General features: G+C 40.5%; 5 protein-coding genes and 1 long non-coding RNA gene across 8 annotated transcripts; 2 read left to right on the forward strand and 4 right to left on the reverse strand.

Moving 5' to 3' along the window:
- Positions 1–22: 22 nt before the first annotated feature.
- Positions 23–3,729, forward strand: LOC124337480 (probable inactive protein kinase DDB_G0270444). The gene is made up of 4 exons (XM_046791483.1): positions 23–534; positions 759–3,198; positions 3,254–3,418; positions 3,479–3,729. The coding sequence occupies exons 1-4, from the start codon at positions 506–508 to the stop codon at positions 3,578–3,580; spliced, it is 2,736 nt and encodes a 911-aa protein (XP_046647439.1). The 5' UTR covers positions 23–505; the 3' UTR covers positions 3,581–3,729.
- A 141-nt stretch (positions 3,730–3,870) lies between these two features.
- On the reverse strand, positions 3,871–7,082 carry LOC124337483 (transcription factor E2F1-like). 2 transcript variants are annotated; one of them, XM_046791486.1, is made up of 7 exons: positions 6,746–7,082; positions 6,367–6,505; positions 6,111–6,295; positions 5,870–6,032; positions 5,461–5,790; positions 5,270–5,400; positions 3,871–5,200 (listed from the first exon to the last, which is right to left on the reverse strand). In XM_046791486.1, exons 2-7 carry the CDS (start codon positions 6,491–6,493, stop codon positions 4,778–4,780), a joined length of 1,359 nt encoding a protein of 452 aa, XP_046647442.1. In that variant the 5' UTR covers positions 6,494–6,505; positions 6,746–7,082; the 3' UTR covers positions 3,871–4,777. The 2 variants fall into 2 exon arrangements, with proteins under 2 accessions (XP_046647442.1, XP_046647443.1); XM_046791487.1 differs by lacking the exon at positions 6,746–7,082 and adding an exon at positions 6,585–6,712.
- Positions 7,083–7,721: 639 nt separating this feature from the next.
- On the reverse strand, positions 7,722–13,984 carry LOC124338124. Its single transcript, XR_006917666.1, has 3 exons — positions 13,874–13,984; positions 13,717–13,779; positions 7,722–8,313 (listed from the first exon to the last, which is right to left on the reverse strand). It is a non-coding gene; the product is annotated as an uncharacterized LOC124338124 (long non-coding RNA).
- LOC124338122 lies at positions 10,584–14,267 on the forward strand. The gene is made up of 3 exons (XM_046792195.1): positions 10,584–11,303; positions 12,535–12,721; positions 13,892–14,267. Exons 2-3 carry the CDS (start codon positions 12,545–12,547, stop codon positions 14,186–14,188), a joined length of 474 nt encoding a protein of 157 aa, XP_046648151.1. The 5' UTR covers positions 10,584–11,303; positions 12,535–12,544; the 3' UTR covers positions 14,189–14,267.
- A 229-nt stretch (positions 14,268–14,496) lies between these two features.
- On the reverse strand, positions 14,497–19,515 carry LOC124338121 (rab GTPase-activating protein 1-like). 2 transcript variants are annotated; one of them, XM_046792194.1, is made up of 15 exons: positions 19,418–19,515; positions 19,093–19,351; positions 18,957–19,030; positions 18,766–18,884; positions 17,996–18,698; positions 17,705–17,926; positions 17,490–17,649; positions 17,048–17,418; positions 16,945–16,987; positions 16,788–16,852; positions 16,183–16,401; positions 15,813–16,007; positions 15,495–15,752; positions 15,110–15,427; positions 14,497–15,048 (listed from the first exon to the last, which is right to left on the reverse strand). In XM_046792194.1, exons 2-15 carry the CDS (start codon positions 19,334–19,336, stop codon positions 14,770–14,772), a joined length of 3,270 nt encoding a protein of 1,089 aa, XP_046648150.1. In that variant the 5' UTR covers positions 19,337–19,351; positions 19,418–19,515; the 3' UTR covers positions 14,497–14,769. The 2 variants fall into 2 exon arrangements, with proteins under 2 accessions (XP_046648150.1, XP_046648149.1); XM_046792193.1 differs by having other exon boundaries at positions 18,957–19,033.
- A 474-nt stretch (positions 19,516–19,989) lies between these two features.
- Positions 19,990–22,091, reverse strand: LOC124335821 (probable chitinase 10). The gene is made up of 8 exons (XM_046789299.1): positions 21,896–22,091; positions 21,517–21,815; positions 21,212–21,437; positions 21,039–21,147; positions 20,579–20,959; positions 20,434–20,507; positions 20,232–20,366; positions 19,990–20,167 (listed from the first exon to the last, which is right to left on the reverse strand). Exons 1-8 carry the CDS (start codon positions 22,002–22,004, stop codon positions 20,130–20,132), a joined length of 1,371 nt encoding a protein of 456 aa, XP_046645255.1. The 5' UTR covers positions 22,005–22,091; the 3' UTR covers positions 19,990–20,129.
- Positions 22,092–22,602: the final 511 nt, after the last annotated feature.

Here is a 22,602-nt window from a genome sequence, read left to right on the forward strand (position 1 = left end):
GTGCGGGGGGACTAGTGAAAGTAACTGGTTGAGATATGTTGAGAGAAGGGCTCTGTATGGAGGTGGCCTGTGAAACGGCCCGCGGCACAACACGCACTCCCCTCCTACGGTTTCCCGAGTTCTTATATGGAAGGGAACCCAGCAGTAGAGAAAGACAGAGAGGCTGTGTGTATACTGTGAGTTGGGCTGAGTTCATCCCGCATTCGTTTAACAGTCACGCGTGTTAGCTCAAGTTGGAGTGAGCAGCTGTTGTAGGTAGAACAACGTCTTGGCTGACTGAACGCGCCATTGAATGAGAGTTTTGTACGATTCCCAGTGCTGTTGGGTGTGATTGCGGCAATAGATTGTTTCAAACTCTTCTGGTAGTCAAAGAAGATTCCTCGCGTGTTAAACCAACTCTGGAGGGAAGTTACAGACAACCAGTTTTCTTTAAGAACAACGGCGCCCTTGGATTGACCTATACATAGGCAGTACATACGCGTTCCACCGACAAGAAAGAAAAAAGATGAATTCCAGTGACCAACCAAACCAAAGGTACTTGACAACAGGATGTTGATTATATAGAAATTGTTACTTTATACGCCACCCTTCCTCTGTTTATTTTTACCGATTCGCACTTATGCGTCATAAAGTTTGCTATTTTATGAGCGCCATCGGTGGCTATTGTGATCGGCCCAACTAAAAGGATGACGCCACCATCAGAAGCCAGTCACGACTTTCGCATAGCCCAATATTTAAATATCACTGTTATATTGCAGGAGCGGAAACGAGGAACTATGGAGAACAGTTTTCAATCAAATATTCGGGGAACTTCAAAATAATCATCCGGCTGACGAATGGGCTCTGCGACTTGTCGATGAATTGACATCGCCCACCAAAGGAGTGGAGGCACCGCCCAACCCAGAAACCCAACCAGAGGAAATCGTCGAACGAGAACTAATAGACTTGGAAGCCGCAATAACGCTCGAACAAACCCAAACAGAAACAGATTTTACATGTGAAAGTAAAGAGGTCATTCAAACCGAATCGGCTTGCCCGCATCAAGACAGCGGTGCTGAAGATAGTTTTAATGGTCAAGCCGACAGTGCCGCAACCGTCACGTTGTTATCAGCGTCAAATCTTATGCAGGCGAATAATGCAGAACGGTGTCTCGATATCAGTCTGCAAGAGAAAGCAACCGAACCGTTAGATATGCAACGGGACCAACCGGTTGAGCATGATAGTAGTATGCTATTAGGACACGAGGACAATCAAGTTGATACGACCAACATCCAAGAAGACCAAGTTCAGGCAGTAGACAAAGTGCAGCTGCACTTGGAACCTCCAGGCGAAGCTGCCAAACAAGGGAACCAAGGAGAATCAAATGGTTGTTCAGACGAGGCCGCCGAAAAGCTACAAGAACTCGAGACCGGGTCGAGCGGTGGCCTGGAGGCACGAGACCGTGCTGTACATATTGAGCCTGAAAGAGAAAACGAGCCCAGCGCAGAGCTCATTCATAACATTCAAGATGAAGAGGAGAAAGAAAGCCGAGAAGTTCCCAACTCTAACGAACCAATCCAGCAAGAGACGGTTCAAGAAATTCCTCTAGATCAGCAGCAAGAAATCGACGAGGCGTTGGCTGTTTTCGATGGCATTGAAACTGAGACACCAAACGAACAAGTGACAGAAGCGCATGTTGTTGACACTCAAGCCGAACCCAAAGTAGAGGATACAAATGAAGTCTCGGAAAAAGAAAATGAACCAATTGCACTTAGTGAAATTGATCAAGAGAATCAACAAATAGTCGACTCAAATGAATCAGAGAAACAAGAGCCTGTTCAAAATCAAGAAATTCCTCCAGTTCAACCCGAAAAAGCTACCGAGACAGAAACAGAAGCTGTTAATGTACAAACTGAAACCAAAGACGAAGCAGAGGAAGAAACTATCAAAGAGAAGATTGAAGAAGTATCAGAAAAAATTGTATCAGCGATTGTTTTGAATGGTTTCGAAAGCGACGAACCAGTGACAGACGCTCAAGTTGTTCATGTACAGACCGAAGAAAAAGACGGACTCTTAAAAAACAACGTAGAAGTGGATGAGACTATAAATAAACAAGAAGGGTCAGCATACGAAACCACTCAAGAGAAAGAGGCAGATGTTTCGCATAAACCAGATGAACCTATAGAGACCCACTTTGACTCGGAATCGCCACAAGCCATCCATGTTAATGGTGAGCAACCAATTGAAACGACGGCAGACTTGGTAAATGACGTATCGTTAGTTTTTAACGAAGAAAAGCTCATCAGCGACGAAAATCCACCGAGACAATTAGAAGAAATGGAGATCGTACCAGTTCAGGTACTTCCGCCTCGCCCACCCCAGCGTCTGGGAGCGAGTTCCCCTCAATTAGCTGCAGGTTCAAATGACAACAGTCAAATTAACGGATCAAGTGCAGAGAGCAAGAAATCGCCTGGAAAGTCTCAAGACAATGAGGGTAGCAGGAAACCCGAGTGGATGCGAAGACCACTTGTGAGAAAAGGTTCAGTCGGTCGCTTGTTCGGTCGAATGAAAGTAACGATGCAATCAAAACGCTTCCATCACGATCGACTTCCAGTGGTTCCACCACCACAGCCAGAACCACCCAAACGCCCTCCGCGTAGAAAGACCCTGGCTAATTTGGATCTGAGCCGAGAACCCGAGGTAACCAGTCGAGATGAAACTGTGTTCCAATCACCCCCACCCACAACGCCAAAATCGGCACCTGCTAACGACTTTGAAAACAGATCCGCTACACTCCGATCAACTACTTCCGATCGCAAAAAGAAAAATTCCATTGGTCGTTTTATCGGCCGCGTCTTATCTACTAAACATCTTAATGCGACAGAAGAAACGCAAGTCGCAGCGGAAGAGTCCCCATTACTTCAACAAGAGCCTCCTACAAGTCCCGTTGCTCAAAATCCAAACCCGGAGCCTTTGCCAACGACGCCAGTTCCATCGGAAAAATCTAAAAAAGGGCCAGTGACAGCTGTGAATGAAGCCGTGGCTGATGTGGGAATATTCATTCGTCGCATATTACGTCCCAAAACACCGACGGCGGATGAATCAAAGGAAAAGCCCTCACCACAAAGACCACCGCCACCCAGCCGTCACCAAACGCCCACACCGAATGAGAAATCTTCAATTACAATTGGAAAAGTTGGTCTACAATTTGATTGTCAGGTAATAGATTTCATTAACTGCATACAGCAACGTAAACTAATTCACCCCATTTTAGACATCGATCAAGTTTCTTGATGAATGGTATCATGTAATGAATGGGAAATCGGCGAGAGGGATCGCAAAATGTGAAGTTATTGTTCATCAGGACGGTAACGGTATTTCCCACGGAGAAGTTATTGTTCGTCTCTACGAACAACAGTCTCAGCATTGCACATCAAATGTAACTAGAAGCAATAGAAACAAATTTAAACAAATTTTGAACTTACCCCTTTTTTCCTAGGTGTATGATACAACAGACGACTGGGATGCCGATGGAATAACAAAGGTGCTAACCGATGTGAGGGACGTTGTATGTAGCAAATTCTATCCAGAATCCGGATGAGGACGACACTCATCATGAAAAGATTGTGTTAAGCCTGAGCGGAAATGTCTGCCAATGCAAATCTACTCGTTAAAAAAAAAAAAAATTGGATGATTACAATTTGCATCATCTAATAAAACCACTCGCTGCTCTCTTGGGAAGGAAATAAGTAAAAACAAAAAAATGAAATCAGATTAACCTCACTAGCCACTTGGAAATTTGTTCGCTGGTATTCATTAATACATTTTTCACGTTGCTTTTACAACAACAAATAGCTGTTGCCTGTTTTTTAATCGTAACAACCAGCGTTGTTCAAGTGTAAAACTGTATTCCACAAAATTAAGGGAAAAAGGGAGATAGCAATTGGGGGGGGAAAGAATTATTCACTTGAGCCGAAACACGGGGAAAACGTGAAAGCGTTATCAAGTCCGACACGTTCAAACGCAGCGGGAAATATTCAGCTCACGGAGACACACATACATGTTCACACAGTCACATACACAGCTCCGTGATAATCATCACGGAGGAAAATCATCGGCACAAAATGGCAGTTCAACTGAACAAAACTTAAAATCTAGGTGAAAATAGGGGTGGCTACAAATACCTTATTCCGGGTGGAGGAGGCGATCCTGCGACATCAATACGCATGGGGCTTATCGGCAACGAAGTATAAAACACACGCATGAAGGAAACATTAACATACCCAAATGATTTTGCAAGTTTTCTTGCAATATTTAAAGGAGTATGTTAGGAGTGGAGAAAAGAGGAAAAAATCGAAGGATCTCTTGCACTCATGTATATAGCCTTCTACTCAACCAACAAACTAAAATAGTCGCCAAAAGTCGATTGACCTAAGGCCTTTAATGCCCATTACCTTCTTGGGCTTTTGTGTTTTTAAAATAATTTTAGTGATGGTGAATTATGAGTAGGAAATGAGCTGGGAAAAGGTAAACAATGGATGGCAAACGCGTATCAGCTCTCTAGGATAAAAACGATGGAAAAATACTGACTGATTTGCGCATATCTGAATATTAAGAGCTTTAAGTTAAAAAAAAAAAAAAAAACAAAAAAAAAAAACCACAGGAGAGAAGGAGTATGAGAGTGATCATAATACAACACGTTAATGAAATTCTCGTAACCCTACCCCAAACAAACTCCATGTGGTTTATCAATATTATAGTAGGTGCAATTTCTATAGTAATAGGCGAATCTAGGTTTCTAAAATGAAAAATCAAATAGATTGGAAATGCCCTCGGCGTCGTCCATTGAGAACATATAAGCCGATTCGTCAATAGGCGGTTCCAAGCAAAGAAACGGCTCATTAGCGGCGGGGATTGTAACTGAGGAAATGTCGAGTCCAGATTCACAACCCGACTGCTGGTTTTGGTCCATTGTTTCCAGTAACAAACCTTGATCTTCGTCATCACTGAACTGGGGCATAAATTGACCGCTTCTATTAGATCGATGTGACCGGGCTCTCATCGCTCCGTTTGTAACCGGGCTAGGAAATCCACTGGATTCTTTTGAAGATGGAGATGAGGAAGAAGACGAGGAGGATTCATCTTCGGGACAGAGAAGAACTTCAATTTCACTTTTTTCGCTCTTCATGTGGATTTGGTATCCTTCAGAAGGATGAGGTACCTGAAAAGAATAACAAAATATGGGTCACAATTTAAATAGAAATAGAAATTAAATAATTTGATTTAATACTTGTAATTTGGTTTCAGGAGGTGCTCTAACTGCCATCACAGTATTGTCTCTGTATTCTGCAATAGATTTTAGATCACCGTACGTGACATAAGCGTATCTTTTTTCTTCACTTAAACTCCGAAGTTGGCTCTCTATAAGTAAAATAAAACTATTAAACAATCTGTGAAATGCATACAATTTTACTACTATACCAGTGGAAGAAATCAACTCATCAAGTTGATTTTCCTTGGCTTCTAAGTCAGCCAAATCTTGGTTTAGACCTCGCTGAGACTCGGCCGAATCTGCGGGAGAGTCTGAGCCTTTCCACTGGATGTTGTTCTTGGAAATTTTCTTCAGGAGTCCAATGCCCTCCAAAACATTTGTGATGTCATAAATACGTCTCTTTTGAACAGCAAGTGTCACAGATGCCAGGTTCAAGTCTAGGATTCCATTTTCAGCACTTTGGAGAAGACCCAAGAAACGCTTGGTCAATAAGCCCAATGAAGAATCAAATCTGCTTCTATCTACAGCACTACTTCGATCTTGAAATATATAAAAAAAAACAAAAAAACACTTGATAAGTAAACATGTAAAGGAATGTAATTTCTCTAAACTCCATACTTCTCTGAGGTGAAGGACTGAATGACAATGTAGGCACAGTAACAGCAGCTGATTTAGTCCTGGCACGCTTTGCTTTTGGGGTTTTGAACCCATCAGAAGTGGTACTGGTAGGCAGGGGTGATTGTGTATCAGGGGCTAGCTCCATGTCCAGACGTCTGCGAACCTATCAAAGAAAATGTTGACATGTTTCAAATCTGCTCAGAGATAAGACTCATTAGAGGAAGTAGTTGAGTTGACATACATCTTTCTTTTGCAAATGATGCTGCCGTTCTGCTGCAGCCCCTTGAGGTAGAGTGGGAGTGGTAGTATTGTTTTCCAATGTGCCAATTTTTGGAGCACACATTTTAGATGAATTAGGTGCAGATTGTGGTGTAGACAGGGCTCGCTTGTCTTCCACTTTGATCTTCTTTGGCAGGCTACCCAGACCTGTTTAGCAAATGTCAAGTATAAAAAAATTTCTGAATCAACAAGAATGAAGGTTACACTTGATGATTTACCTCCAGATAAGAACTGTGTTGATGCAAGTCCACCAGGACTATGTCCATATTCAATAGTTTCAAGTGATGGTCTACCATTCTTGATCTGTGACTTGTGAGGTGTTTTCCTTGGCATTTTAACATCCATTCATTACAGCTTCTTTATAGATTAAACAGTTGAAGTGTGTTAATAACTAAGCACAGATTTATCAACAACACCAGTAACTGATTTAATATACATTTCAAAAATTTCTTTAATCGTAATGTGCTCTTGGGTAATGGCCGCAAACTTAACTCACACAGCCACCCGGCTGAACGAGCCACGAGGATGGCCCAGCCACCTCATCGATTCCATAATTTCACGATAGTTGTTAACGTGCACAGTTAAAACGTAACTTACTTAAATTCTGTCAAGAGTTCAGCACAAGTCTCATATCCAGATCGTTGATAGAACAATGGTTAAGACAACGCTTACAGTCGTAAAGCGAAGCCCCCCCACAAGTCGATTTTTTTTTGCCAAAACGGAATTTCTCTGGCCTGACAAACTGTAGGCAGTTTTGGTTGGGACGGGTTTTTAAGTCGGTATTTAAATACTTCGGTTATGAAACAATGGACGACAAAGCTTCGAATGAAATTCACTTAGTCTTTACTTGAAAAAAAAATAATAAACCCAGGAGGGGTAGCTCGAAGAAAAGGGATCGAGGAGTGGAAAATTCTTTCTCCCCCCTCCAACAAACCCCGCCATCTACTCGCCCGAAGGCAGATTTGAAAATGTTTGCCTGTGTCACCTTTTGGCGGGAAAGGTTTTGTAGGGAATATTCATCGATTGAAGACAAATTCTTAGCAAGCCCAATGGATAACTTTTTTAAAATGAATAATCTGAACATGAAAAAAATTACTTTTTATGGTTCATATCCCGCATTTCAGTATCTTAACTATCAACACTGAATGGCGCGAAACTGAATTCTCCCGCCTTTGTGACGTCACTGTAACCGGTGGAATACATTCTTCGGAATTTCGTTTGAATCAAGAATTTATGAGCAAAAAATTAGTTGTTTATGAAATTCTTTGAATGATATCATATTGTTAAATGCTAGATTATCATTGTCCCTACAGAAAATGCCGAAACAGTTTATGCGTTTTTGTTTTGTTTTTTTCCTCGACTCACGCGTTTCTCACTGGTAGTTCAATGTAAACATTCCAGGTGGCGTTTGCTTCGATTTACTTACGCGGCTAGGGGGACTGGGCGGCTAGCCGCTAACGGCCGTTAGATATGAATCCCCCTTTTCGAACTCGACAGGACAGATAACCAATAAAACGGTTGTAGGTGCACATATGTTGCGTTAGTAAGGTTCTTTGAATAAAAATATATAGAATAAATGAATGCATTCCTGTATTCTTCACCTCAATTTACCTGGGTTATGAGAGCACAGAAGATATAAGAATATTAAATGCTGTAAAAAATAATACAGAGACTGAGCAAACAGAAATATATAGCAGGTAGATAGGGGATTACGATGTTGCATTTCTGCGTAATAAGAAAAATAATTGAAACATGACATAATTCAAATTATACACAGAAAGTAGACAGAGTTGGTTTGGTAAATTAGATTCCGGAAACCGGACGTGAAGAAATAACCAGGCACCAACGCGCACGAGATAACGATCGAATCGCGTTAGCCAATTTGATGTAACTCCCAGGGTACACAAGTTGGGTCTACATATTTTATAGTAAACGAATATACACGCTAATAATTGTGATGGGGTAGAAGGTTGGACGAAGACAGTTCCATAAAACAACAACAAACAAAATGTTCAATATTGCAGGAAGAAGATTTGGTTATCACGTAATCCATGAAAAGTTTTAGCTGACGACACTGCGTGACGTCACGTTCCACGCACACCATGGTGCTATATGATTAAGCAGTCAGTTATTTTGGAATCCAGTAGAAAAGTTTTGTATTTCAACTGAAAATATCAAAATATGTATATTTCTAAGCTATAAATTCACGACGTAACAAAAATCTATATTCTCAAAACAGAGAAAACAAATAAACAAACTGACCTATCGTTGGTTCCCGTTTTGAGGAAACAAATCTCGACAGTCGACAGTCTAAACATTATTTTACGGATGCTGACTAACGTCGATGATAACAAAATGGGCTTTCCTCTATTCCGAATGAGGTCATTCACCGATATTCCGAGTCGAAAAGGTATAGGCCTACATATACTAAATATAACTCAAACTGGGAGAAGATATTATTTACGAGAAAGGGAGACAAGTTTGAAGCGGAAGTTTCTCGCTAGGACTATCGATCTGAATTAAGTGATTATATCCAGATCCACTTTTCTATGCGCCTGTTTATCTCTTCAACATCGATCTGGTACTAATTGAATTGCAAACGGACGAATTGCCCATCAGGGAAGGACATAAAAAACAACCTCCGCACAATTTGCGGTCTGCAACTCTGTACTCTGCTGTGCTCACTCGTCACAATGACGACCGTGGCATTGCAAACCGTGAAAAGGTCAGGAAGGATTATCGGATTTGGCTTCGCTTATTTATTGGTTGACAGAAACCATAGTTCGTCGGTTGTGGTGGAATTCAGTTGCAGAATATTTCTTATGGCCAACAATAGAAACAGGGGGGAAGGAATATAAAACGGACCGACACTAAAAGGGTGCGGGGAGCAAAACGAGCAGACGGCTTCAGACGTCCAGCAAATTGACATCTTTCTGCACGACATGTTGTTGAGCGTAAACGCGCTGTACAACATAGCGGCAAATAAGATCGAAAGGCCAGAAGGTGCCGATTGGTCGGCAAACTCAATCTGGTGGAAGACGGAGTCGGAAATGGAGGAAATGAGGAACTAATGAAGACCTCGCCCCACTCGGGTCGCCATGACGTACGCTGGTAATAAGGTTCAAGAGATTCGAACTTGGTATGTAGTAGTCTTTTGACTGAAACAACCAGCAGAATCGAGTGCATTCCAAGTGCACAACATCACCAAACCAATCGATTAGGAGATGGGAGCTGATCATTGGAATGACCACGCACGGCCAACCTTTCGACTCGACGAATAAACATGTCTGTTGGTTGTCGTTGGAGACGTTCTATTCATTATTCAGTCACATAACGGCGAAAGACATAAACGGAATGAAGGGAAGATCTTGAGAAAATCAAAATGATCATTATATACGTTTGGACCGGGTACAACCCACCAAAGAGCCAGGCTTATTGGAAATTGCGACATGTTCGTTACGCGCTTGATTGAGACCAGCAAATATCTGAATCCACCCACGCGGGAGGACTAAAAGGCCATATTGTTCTATGCATCAAGCTTTTTTTTATTCAAGTTAAAAAAAACATTTTATTCAAAATAAAAGCCACTGATCCTTTTAGAAGCTACAGGCAAAAGCGATGTACGGTGAAAATATTTCAATTCACTTTAGAAAACAAAATTCAAAGTAGGGATTTGAAATTCTGAAAATCTCGATCAGAATAGCGGATGTGATCCGAGCCGGAGGCTACGGATGGAAGACATTTGCATTTTGCAAGTAAAGAAGGGGGGAAAATCGTTAATGAAACATTCAGCTCCTTATAGAAGTGACATACTATTTACAGCGAGATGCTCTTACATTTTCCAAGGATTTTCGTCGCCGATTTCGAGCGCACTTTCAATTTTGAATAGGGTAATCCATTGTCTATCCGATCATGACGTAATTGAAATCATGATTAATAAGCGACAAGAATAGAAAAGTAAGGGCAAAAAGGGCATCACTAATATATAAGGACAGAGCGAAACATTTTCATTCCTAAGTATAACAAGCCGCACTACCGAATTCTTATAGAGGTATATACACCAATCATCCTTATGGCACGTAGTAAACATAAACGGATTATTGCAATTAGTTATTGGCATACAGAATTGGCTTCTCGTGCCTTTTGCGCTCTTACTCTTTTTATTCTTTTTAATTAGAACCATGAAGATGATATGACGTAGACTATACACTGCGTAGACCTTGCACGGTGTATAGTTGTACAACATACAATACATACTACTGTACAAAGAGTCGGTGAACCTTTCCCTGATAAACCTAGACCTACTAATTAACCCAGCGACATTTGATAGGTGGGCTGCACAATCCCGAAGAACTATCTGAGCACGATTGGTTTACTATTTTTGCGTAACAAGAAGAATGACGTTTGCGCTAAAACAAAAGATGTTTTTAAGCGCCTCAAGATATGCCGTAAAAAAGCAACGAGTTTTGATCTCACTCACCTAACTAAAAAGTTTAGGATCGTGTTATCGAGAAAGGAAAAAAAAAGGATGCCAAAATAATTTTTTGTTTGCAGAAATCATAAAAACAAACGGGAGAACTCAAAATCATTAGTCAGTTCTTTTAAAAAAAAAAAGGTTCGGGAGGTTCCCGGATCCAGCTTTTTACAAAACAATTGAAATGATCAATAAATGTTGGTAGGGTACACGAAAAAAGATACGTTTGCATTCTCAAATTTCAAAATGGACAATGCAAAGTGCAATTTTGTTTTGTATTACTTGTGGCTAGTTCACCGCTATTACTCTGGGAGTCCCGGACGGGACATGGAGAGGGTCGGGAGGAGAACGAGGAGGAGCAACAGGGTTTGGGGAAGAAAAAAAGAGAGAGTGGGCAGAGGGAGTGACGAACAGCTTTAAAGCTTGTGCCTTGATGCACAGACGAGCTCAATCTCATCCAGCACGGCATCCAGTCAACAACAGGTGACGCCAGAATAGACAACAAATCTCGCAATTTTCGTTTCGTCGCTTCGCTTAAGCGCCGCCCCCCTAGAAATTGCAAGTGTGTTTCTCAGCTTTGCCGTCTAACTCCTGCACTGGGTGCAATGTGCAGCGAGTGTTGAATTTCTGCAAATATCACGTAGTCCCGTCTATTCATCACGCAAACAAAGTTATTTCCAGGTAGGTCAGATGTTTTACATTAAATTTTTTTTCTCCTTTTCCATCTAGTATTCTTTGAACACGAAAGGAAAATTAAGCGCTTCGTGACTTCCGGTGTATATTGTTGCATTAGGCTATTTGTCCACTTCTTTATTTGCTAATTTAACTTGATAAAATGTTCCTTTTAGGAATTTGGTTTCTAAATTTTAATTAAAAGGACCGATATATATCTATTCGTGTTATCGACTCAACTGACGATGAAATTGGGAGCACGGATGATTGACCGGATAGGCCAACATGGGCCATAAATAGATGTAGGCTTACGCGATCCATCATATGACGCTCATAGTCAGTTTTGACATCACGGTCCGGGGGGGGGGGGGGTAAAATTGAGAAGAATATCGGCAAGTATGACGCAATTAAAATATAGGTTGACTGGTTGACCTTACAGTATAGTAATAGAATAAGGAAAAAAAATTTAAAGCGTACGCGCGATAAAAGAGACGGAACAGTCACTTTTTGATTGATCTTACTTTTTATCTTTTTCCCAATTTCAAATAGATCAAACAGTCTTCAAAGTTTTTGAAAGTTACCACGCAAAAACATTAGTGGGTAGTAGTTCTTTTTCGAAGCGCATATGCTTTAAGAAGGTTATTTCTAGAGAAGTAGTAACTTCACGAATGAGAGATTTTAATCCCGAATAGCCTTTTCGCATGTGCATCAACAGCTTATTCCTTTCACCGAGTTGCTTCACTAAGTCTTACTTCAAGGATGTACGGTCGATGGACAAGAAGTGTTTCGATTCGAATAAAAAATGTGAACTTGTAACAGTTTCTGTCGGGACTCTAATTAAACATCTAAATCACGTCTGTTCACTGATTATTTTCCGGTAGATCATAATTAGCACTGTCTCGTTAGTTGAAGAATTCCTTGGGGAAATTGGCTTTCCTCTCAAAATCTATGACTTGCTATTCAGTTTTAATTGTATTCAGAATCGAAATGTTATTGCCCTTTATCCCTCTATTATATCTTATCTTTCTGCTTGTCTGATCAGGGAGGCACCCTCTTGTCTGCGTGCTCTCAGTAGTATCAAGATGATAGATTAACTTTCGGCGCAAACGCTGGAAGAAAACGTAACTCACGACAGGTGTGTCGGACATGGGAGGTGGGAGGCGTCCTTCCTTATAGCTATATACAATGACATCTATCACGTCGCCCTTTTCGTTCTCTCTCCTTTGCCAACTTCAAACAGAAACGACACTATGCAGATCCGCAACTGGCCATCCTACCATCCGTTACTAGTCTTCGTGACCCTTATGGGCGCCGTCACAATAGCGTCGACACTACAACGCCAGCTGCCCAATGACCCGTGGAACCTACGCCCCAACCAGTTGGTCCTCATCAACCCTGATGACTACAGCCCACTCCAACCCGTACAGGTAGTAAAAAATTTACGTTCTACAAAAGAATATAGAGCAATTGATTTTTCTACTATCGGTGTCAAATTGGCCCTAAATTTCCATTGTCGACGATCAATAGTGTGGAAATGAGTAAAACAACAACGTCATTGGAACTTTAGTCTGCCCAGCTGTTGAGTGACAAGTTTCGCCATACGTTCGTGCGGAAGCTCGCATCGCCCGTCTAAAGGACCGTATACACTTTTAGCGGCATCCGAGTGGCCGGCTCTCAATTTTCCCTGTCGATAACTTGGGGCTGATAAGTTTGAAACCAAAAACCATCTGGTCAGAAAAGAGAGACTCATCAGGGCCGAAAGAGAAAATGGATAGGTGACACCCGCTCAGACAGAAAGAAACACAAAACCTCGGTCCCTCTAGAATGGTCGAGCTGCGTCATCTCAGTTATTGGCATCCGTTTGGAAATGTCAGCAATAGTGTAACAGAAAGACGGCCGAGGCTGCCCCGCCATATGCAATACCCTAATAGTCATATTAAGGTCGTGGACATTCCTTTTATCCTTTTTTATGGGTACGAAAAAAAAAGGAACAAGGATTGTCAGTCTGAGTTGACCATCACGGCATATAGTAAATCTGCAAGTGAACGTATGGCTGAGTGGCGAATCTAAAGTACTAAGACCTGTTTTTTTAGACTATACAGACGCCCACCTTGAGAAATAAAAGCAAGCATCCGTCAAACGCCAACGCAAAGAGGGTGATAGAACCCCCACGAGGGCTCTCTTAACGTACGCAAGCTCTCTACGTACACTCGTGTCTTGTACTACGCATCACAGACCTTTCTTTGGCTACTCTCGTGCCAACTGAGGTGTGCAATCCATTTAAAGGCCTATCGGTCTACCGTTTGTTTAACTTATCTATCGCTAATGGCTATTATTCTCAGAAAGAAACCTTACTGTAGTTAACCAGAAGATCGAACTTAAAGTTTAAGAAATATATCGGCTGATGAAACTAAATAGTTACCTGCGAGGAAATTGGTATGTAACGATGCTCCTATGTGGCAATCTCCCCATTTTAGTAGGACAGCTAAGAAATGAGAGTAACAAATTAGTTCCTAAATAGCGTTTTCGAAGTTGAACGAAATCACATGGAATGTACTTTAAAAAAAAACATTGTTCACCTTCTTTCTGACACGAAGGATCAAGTGGAGACGATGGCGGACACCTATAAAGTACCCAAGCGAACTCTATCTCTCTTTACACGCTGGAAGACTCTGGAACAACTTAGACGGAATCATCTTCATCACTCGCTTCCATTGTCGTCACCAGATTTCGATCCGCTGATGCCACGACAGCAAAAGAAGATTCCTATGCCATCCAATGGACCTAAAGAAGAAATGGTGTCTTTACCCGGAATGTCGAGCGAGATGAGTCTATCTGCTCGTGCTATCCAAAGATCATTGCGCCCACCTGGCCAACCACTTCGATGGGGCTGAAAAAAACAATTATAAACTGATTATTTGAATACAAAAAAAAAATCAATAATATTAAGAAAATAGCCGGACCCAGTAAAAACAAAACAACAATGTCACATTTTTCTTTTCGCTATTTAATTGTCATCCTGCATCGGTTTGTCGAGACTCCACTTAACGTAAACGTCAATCGTCTTTTGTTCTAGTAGCATATACATAATAATAATATTATATCGATGTGTCTAATCAACTTATGTCTCTTGTCTAATTGTAACGCAGCGCAACATACCTTGAACAAAGAGAAATATTCAATACAGACAAAATTCAGTTAGTTACTGAGAGACAACCAAACGATGTCGCAAAAAGCTACTTGCTCATTTATTTAACCAAGATCTAAGTGTTTCAAAGCGGATTCTGAATGGCACGCGATACCAAACGTATCGATGATGGATATGGATTTATAAAGACAGAGGAAATAACCAAAGAAGAATACCTAATTATTAATTAATTATAGCACTTGAATCATTTTCATATACTATACTAGATACGGTACCGTAATCTCTTGTAGTGGAATGGCAAAATATTTTCATTTTATATTATTATTATTATTTATCCGAGCTAGACGAATCCTTCCGCCCTGTTGCATTGGTGGCAGATGAAGGTGATGTCGACGAAGCGGTTGCCGTAGTGACAACGGGAATGCCATCCTTCTTAGCTGTAACTTCTTTAATTGAAGACAGCGTTTTCTGCAGCCAGCTGTTACGTGATTGTGACTGCATTTCCATCGAAATAGTAGTTAACTGGTGGGTCAGATCTTGATTGCGACATTCAGCTTCAACCAAGGCCAATTTTGTTTGAGCCAATTCCAATTCCAGTTGGCGAACCTATTGCAAAAGTCGAATGTCACAAAGGTGTGCTAAACACGACGTCATGATGATTTGATACCTGATTTTCTAATTGAGACTGTGCTGAAGCGGGAGAACGAGGTTTGAATTCACAGACTAAGTTTCCAGTTTCTTGCAGATCTGGGCTGGACTGTTCTGAACGTATCAGACTAATTACATCATCTAGCAGACCAGAGTAGTTGGGACTATCCGAAAGACTGCACTGCAATCTTTCAAAAACTTCTTTTGCTCGAGATTGCTCGCCTTCCAATCGCCGTGTAAGTTTTGAACAGATCAATTTGTAGTCGGCAATGATTGTCTGACTCCTCCGTCCTTCTTCTTCCGCACGTTGCACTTCCCGCTGCAACATTTCTTTCACCTGATTGTCAATTGTTATGAAAGTGGTTAATAAATAAAAAAACCGTAAAAATTTGTTTGTTCATTACCTTGATGGTTTCGTTTTGTATTTGATTACGATCCTCTTCAACTTCTTTCTGAAGACGCCTCAAAGTTTGCAATTCCTTGAAGTATGAATCAGCTTTTTCTTCGGCTGCGTCCAACTCTGAGCGTAGACCAATTTTGCTAGTGATCAATTCTTGAGCCAAATCGTCACTTTCTCGCTCGAGCCTCAAATTAGCTTCGTGCAAATGTTTATTTTCGCGTTCAAGACGAACAACTGGATCTTCCCGAGCCTGTTCTTGCTCCTGGAGTGAGATAAGTCCATAAAAACCACAAACTAAATCTGCCAATTTTAATATACATACCTTAATAGCCACAAAATCTTTTTCGTATTTCTTCAGTTTTCGTAGTTTGAACGACGACGTCAACTTCATCAGTTGACGAGCTGCCACTTCATTCCGATAGCGTTTGGGTAATTGAACGCGAAAGTACTTTAGAATGCCTTCAAAGTTAAGTGAAAGGAGATCCTTTTTAGCCATGGATAACAGGCCGAGAGCAACCTAAAAGAAAAACCAACAATAATAATTCATTCTTTCATCTGTCGATACATTCACATCATCGGGCCCAAGTGTGTTGATGAACACGACGCGTGGCACCATGTCTTGTGTTTACAAACGAAAACAGAGAATCCGAAATTCAAAAATGTTTTTCCTTTCCTTTCATTTTGAAACTTACTTGAAATATGGTATCCATGCCCTGATATAGGAAGACATCCAAAATATGAAAGACGAGAAAGAGCGGGAATTTGGCGGTGAAGAGCGTAAGGAACCACTGAGATGCATACATGTGATTCTCTATACAGTTTTCCACCAGATGATTCCACAAATCGGGTAGATACTCTTCAATAAGGCGGTCAAGTTGATACAAGCGGAGATGTAACGTCTCAAAACCGTCCTGGAATAAGTGAAATACGTTCAATCACTTCTCACTACTGATAAAACGACGACCAAGCTTTGCGGCTTTCTCAACACATTCGAAAAAAAAAGTTATTGCTGAGACTGTGACGCCATCGTAAAAACATCAGAAAAAGGGGTTAGGCCTAGCAGGCGCCACATAATAAACAGGGCTCTCGAAATTGATGAACGCCAGCGAAAGATAGACCCAGATATTGATGACATTGATTAGTTCTACTACATGATCACAGACTTGATTTTGAATTTGAATTCAATTTGATTAATACTTTTTAACAGTAATTCCAAAGTTAATGTTTAAAAAACGGCTTTTACAAAAGAAATGGGATTCAGTTATTATGACTACGTGACGCAAATCAGTCGCCTTACCTTGAAGAGATCACGCAATCCGTAATGAAACATGACTCTGACCATCACGCTGAAGGCTTGCTCCTCTGAAAACAAAAATTCAAGGGAGAATTAGGATAAAACGTTTTCTTTGTAATCTTCTTCTTTTCTTTTGTGAGTATTTGCCAATATCAATTACCTGGCATGTGTAGTAATAGAGACGCCGCCAAGAAGCTCAAACCCTGTAGATAGTAAACAGAGATGAAAATTGATTAGAATACAGAACTGAGAAACTGCATTACTTGACAATAGCCGACTTCTTGGTCGTAAACTGCGTAGGCGCGAGATATTTTAGCCAGGGCTTCCTGGCCAAGGCCACCAGAATCCTTGAAGAAGTCATGCGCTGGGAAAGTACGATGAATGTCCCGCATGATAACAGGATCGGCACTACATTCTTTCGTAATTAATACTCTATATGCATCCATTACGCTGGTATCAGCGGAACAATCAGCCAGTCGAAGCCAAACTTCACCCCTTAACGCTTCAGGGATTCCACGTCTAACTAAATGCTTCAACTGTTTGGGTCGAGTATCGCCCGGCTGAGTTCCCCACATGTGTAACACTTCCGCCCACGAGGCCAATTCTAGTTCACTGCAATCCTTGGAAACCTCGCCTGCATTTCCAGAAAGCGTAATAGTTTAGAAACGAAGAGAATTTTTTTTTACATCTTCAAGCGAGTAATACCCGATCCACTTAGAAGAGGTTCGTCATTATCTGACGACAATTCATCTTCTTTGACGGTATCATTGAGAATCGGCGTAGGGGAATTAAGTGATCCAAAAGTGCTGCCAGTCAAAGTGCTTAGCGTTGAGCTTAAATTTAACGAAAGCGCCATGCCCATTCCCTGTTGACAACAAAATTATCACAATGAAGAAGTCATTTGAATATTGATTACTTACAAGTCCTTTGCTAGGGCGCTCAATTTCGCCTTCATTGCAAATTTCCACCACTCGATATACGGGGTCGTAAGTAGAAGAATTTGGAGGAGGATCGCGGACCTCGGTGACATGTACGGCAAACTGTAAAGTCATTTGTTTCTGACTGTAGTACCAAAAGCGCTCGTTGTGTCCGAAAACCTTTGTCCGTGTTTCAATAATGAAACGGACCGGTTCACTGATACCCTTTAAACAAATGATTAAAACCGTGAATGAAGTGACACTGACATTTAGAACTAATATGGATGTCTTTACCCGAATAACGAGATCTACTGCAATCGTCATGTAAACGGAACCGATATCTTTAGAACTCTCCCGATTGAGAAGCCCAAAAACAGGCTCGTTTGGATCCCAATGACCGGATATTAAGTAAGCGGATTTCCGTGATTCCTGTGGATTGCTGGGGGTGTTTGAAGTTCCCATCGACACCATTTCTAGAAGGTGCATGTCACTATGCTTCACATGCCGTCCAGGACTAACTAACAACCCAAAGCAACGTTCAATTGGCAGTTCTAAGCTGTCATTTATCTGTACAACTGTGATGACGATTTTCTTTTCGATGCCAGCACGAATTTTAAAGAAATTGCGATCCTTAGGAACGGGACTGTAGTTTCCTTTTGTATCCTCTTCTTTGATTTCCAAAGTTAATTCAAAGGTCAAGCGATGATTGGTCAGCTCGGTGGGTGAGGTGGCGGTAGATGATTCTGTCGAAATAGGGGCAGAAGGTTCAGGCTTACGGAAGGCGTGCTTGAAACTGCACATGACTTTTGGAATGGCTTCAATGATTTCGCAACGAAAAACGTGGCACTGAAATATAGCTGTTTCATCCGAATCTCCTCTAGGGCAGGTGAACGCAAAACAGTTGGAGTCTAACGTACCAGCAGGACCGAGAGAAAGAAAAATTATGCGATGAATTGGATGTCGTGCCATTTCAGTGTTGCTTTCTGCCTCGTAAAGCCTTGATAAAATAAAGACAAAACATCATCAATTATTTAACACAAAAAATCTAAAATTTAAAAACTCACACAACTGAGCCGTCACAATTATTTGGAATTGATAAAGTGATTGGAATAGGTTGACCACTTGACTGCCTCATAATGGCCATGTTTCTTGCTATTTCATTTTCACTCCTTGGAGCATTTACCTACACTCATCAAATCGAAGAAATTGTTAACACAAGAATATGAAATCTATTATAAAGCTATATTTTTTTTACAGTTGCGGCTCCTAAGTATGCAATTCTATTAAACAAAGCACAGTTTTGAGAACTGTCTTCCAGTTTTGCTGGTTCTACTAAAAATAAATAGAATTTGTAATACAAAGAATGTCATGTGGAGAATTATTCTTACTACCACTGGTTTCAGACTCCTCGTTCAGAACTTCATTGAGGGTATCTTTTAGATCTGCCATATTTCCATTATTTCCAATCTCCATTTCTGGAGATGTCTTGTTTTTTATTTTATTGTCTTCAACTTGTGTAACTAATATTTCCTCATTTGGTTTTAATTCAGATGCATTTTTATGTCCTAGGTCTTCAAACTCTTCACTTGTGGCAATTGAATCACAAGAGTGTTCTCTAGTAGCTACTTCTTCCATAATTCTACAAATATTCTTTATAAAAGTAAAACAAACATGAAAATGATACACTGTATATGAAGTTAAAAAAATTGAGAATACCTAAGAAAAATGGGACAGAACAGTAAACATCTCAAATCCTCAGAGCAAATGGGAATAACAGCTGACAAATGTCAAACAGCCGATAGTCGACTCCCACCCTTGCGGTTCGGCAACCTAAAAGCGGTTTTTGCTATATTTTTCTTTTACGGTTGGCGCTTGGCGCAAATCTATTACTTTCTTTTTGCTAGTGACGGTGGTGACGGAAAAACTGCATAGCAACAATCAAAATAAAATTTCTGCCCGTTTTCTTTACCGTTTTCTCTAAGAAAGTGTGATGTTTTCACGGTTGATTCTTTTGTGGATAGTCGGTTGTGGATTGAACGCAATTATAAATAATTGCTGATAATTCATCCCTGCAAGCAACAGCCAATGTTAACAATGCCTCCAAAATAGCACGCTCAGTATTCATCAAGCATCAGCAAACATCGGAATCCAACTGAATCAACAATTAGACGATGTTGAAGTTCAAATTTCGTCTTCAAACCAAGTGGCCAGAGACAGCAACATTTTACTTAACCATCAACATTATACAATCATTCATTTCGAAGTTCAATAAACAGAACATTGTAGTGTGCAGAGGGAATCAATGATTTTGAATTTATTTTCTCACTAAAATAATTGTTTGTGTTATTGAATCTAAGTAATTTGAAAGAACAGGAGGAGGGGGTCTATTGCATATGAATATTCGTAAGTCGGCCGAAGTCACGAATGTTTAAGCGCATCCAGGAACGTTGTATGGCCAATCACATTCTATTATATGTGAATAATAATAATTTAGTAAGTGTATAACTAAACAAAATAAGATAAAACGTACGGTTAATCTTGGAGTTGAATACAAGTCCGGTCTGGCAGTAGAAAGTATAGATTATTCCGTTCACGCATTGGTAATATTTTGCGCAGTCAGAAGGATCAGCATAGTATTGGCCCTGAGAGGAAGCAGAGCAGCTCGCTGTATGAAAGAATGAGATATAAGTAACTAAAACTGGAAAACCACATTATTTTTGTTTAGTTGTTACGAGGGGGTGGTGATGTTGGTCCAGGTGTCGGGAAAGTTCCTCCAAGTGTTTCGGTAATAGCCTTAGAAAAGGGTCTAAAAACGAGGGCATACGAATGATTATTCTAACTATTAATAATAAAAATTATAAAAAATTATAACTGTACCTTAGGCCCAAATTGCAGTGACCGTTGAAGTCATCCAAGCTGAGTTCCCAGAACTGAATACCGCCAAGACCTTTGCTCATCATATATTTTACTTTAGCAACAACCATGTCAATACTGTCCCATGAAGCCCAAATATCTCCCAAGTAACCATATGGGCCCATCTTGCCAGTTGGATCTTCGACAACTGTCATGCCTTGTTGTTGAAACAAGCAAATCTCGTAAAAGGAATAAAAACCCTTTAGGCCTGTGAACTGTCCTGCAACACCAGCACCGATGGCTGGAGCTAAGAACCCATTTTGTTTCGGGTCAGCCAATGTCCATGATCGAGCATAGCTGGGCAATCCGAAAACCAACTTTTGAGGAGGAAAACCTTGTGCCAACCTTAACGATAAACCAATTTTTACTCTGAATCCTTTTAAAGAAGCAAGAAATATGAGATGGAAAATTGAAAAAAACCAACCAGTAGTCGACTGACTCGGAAATAATAACGTCAGTGGTATCATCATCAAAATCGCGTCGGTAAAGTGGGGCATGGTGATCAGTCAAATTTTCCCATGCACCGTGGACATCTGGTGGTATATTAAAACATTTAAATTAATAGGTCTTTAAAAAATAGTGGATTGAAAAAATTACCATATGCCATGAAATTGACGAAATCAACAATTTCGCCAAGCGCTGGGATGTCGTAACTAACTGCAGCACGTGCGCTACTGCAAGAAGGAGCCATGGATAGAATTAAGTTGTAGGGCTGGAAAGCGTCACGAAGCATCCTGAGAAGTGTAATAAAGTTCTCTTTATCTTCCGGTTTTCCTGGGTCTCCAGGATATTCCCAGTCGAAATCAAGGCCATCAAAGTTGTACTGAAATGGTAATTATAACATTTCATTATGGTTCTACTTGTAGAAAAACTATGAGGAATAATTCAATAGATTTCTTTACCTGGCGAACAAAAGCAAGCGCTTTTGCCACGAAGTTGGCCATTTTAACAGGGTCGGACACCAATTCGGAATATTGAGTGGAGAATGCAGAGTCGTTCCAGCCACCAAGAGCGATCAATGTCTTGAGACTAGGATTTTTTGTCTTTAAACCGGTGAACGTTGCATAACCACCGAGATCGATGTCTGCCCATGGATCGTAAACTGTCATCTCGTAGGTAACATTGCTGAGAACAGCAAAACCGTAGATGTAATGAGTGCATTCATACGGGTCCAACTTATCTACCCAGTAACTTCCAGAACCTAATTTAATAGAAGTAAACCCCAAAAAGTTAAGACATTTGACTGAAAATGGAAACGAAATGAATTATTTTATACTTTACCATTACGATAACGAGCCCAGTTTGCAAAATAGCAAACTTTTTTGTAGTTTCCTTGGGCGTTCGCCAAGACAACTAACATAGAAAACGCCAATATGGCGGCTATCTTCATCTTAACTGAAGTTGTACGTAACAAAAAATCTATAAAAGTAAGTACGTCTACTTAACAGAGTGGAAATGTCTATAATTGGGAACAGAATGAACGACTTTTTATACAAGCCCAACATGTAGTTTCCGATATGGCTTCAATTTGATTATCTTTCGAGCATGCCGATAAAGTAAAACGTTCGGTCCAAAAGTAATGGTGTGATTATGAAATGAAATAAGGTGACACGTATTTGTTCAATCACTGTCAAAAATTTCGAAACTTTGTGAAATAAGAATGAAGAATGCTGGTTAAACGCGTGCTTTTTGTAACAGGAATGACGTTTTGGTCAATCAGGAATGCGGAATGCTGCGCTGAAAAATGTCGAATTCATGAAGTCATCCGAACAAAGAAAAGCATTGATCTAAAGTTTAAGATAACGATTTACAACTAAACTTACCTAAGCAAGGACGTTTATATAACAATGCCTTCAAGGAACAAAATACGAACAATCGACTGAAAGTAAGAAATAAAATTCAACAATATACTACCCATAAAATACGAATTAATTAATTGAGTATTTCGATACAGTCAATTAAATCATGTATAATATATTGCGCATCAT

This window comes from Daphnia pulicaria, chromosome 4 (genome assembly GCF_021234035.1).
Source record: "Daphnia pulicaria isolate SC F1-1A chromosome 4, SC_F0-13Bv2, whole genome shotgun sequence".
NCBI classification, from domain to species: Eukaryota; Metazoa; Arthropoda; class Branchiopoda; order Diplostraca; family Daphniidae; genus Daphnia; species Daphnia pulicaria.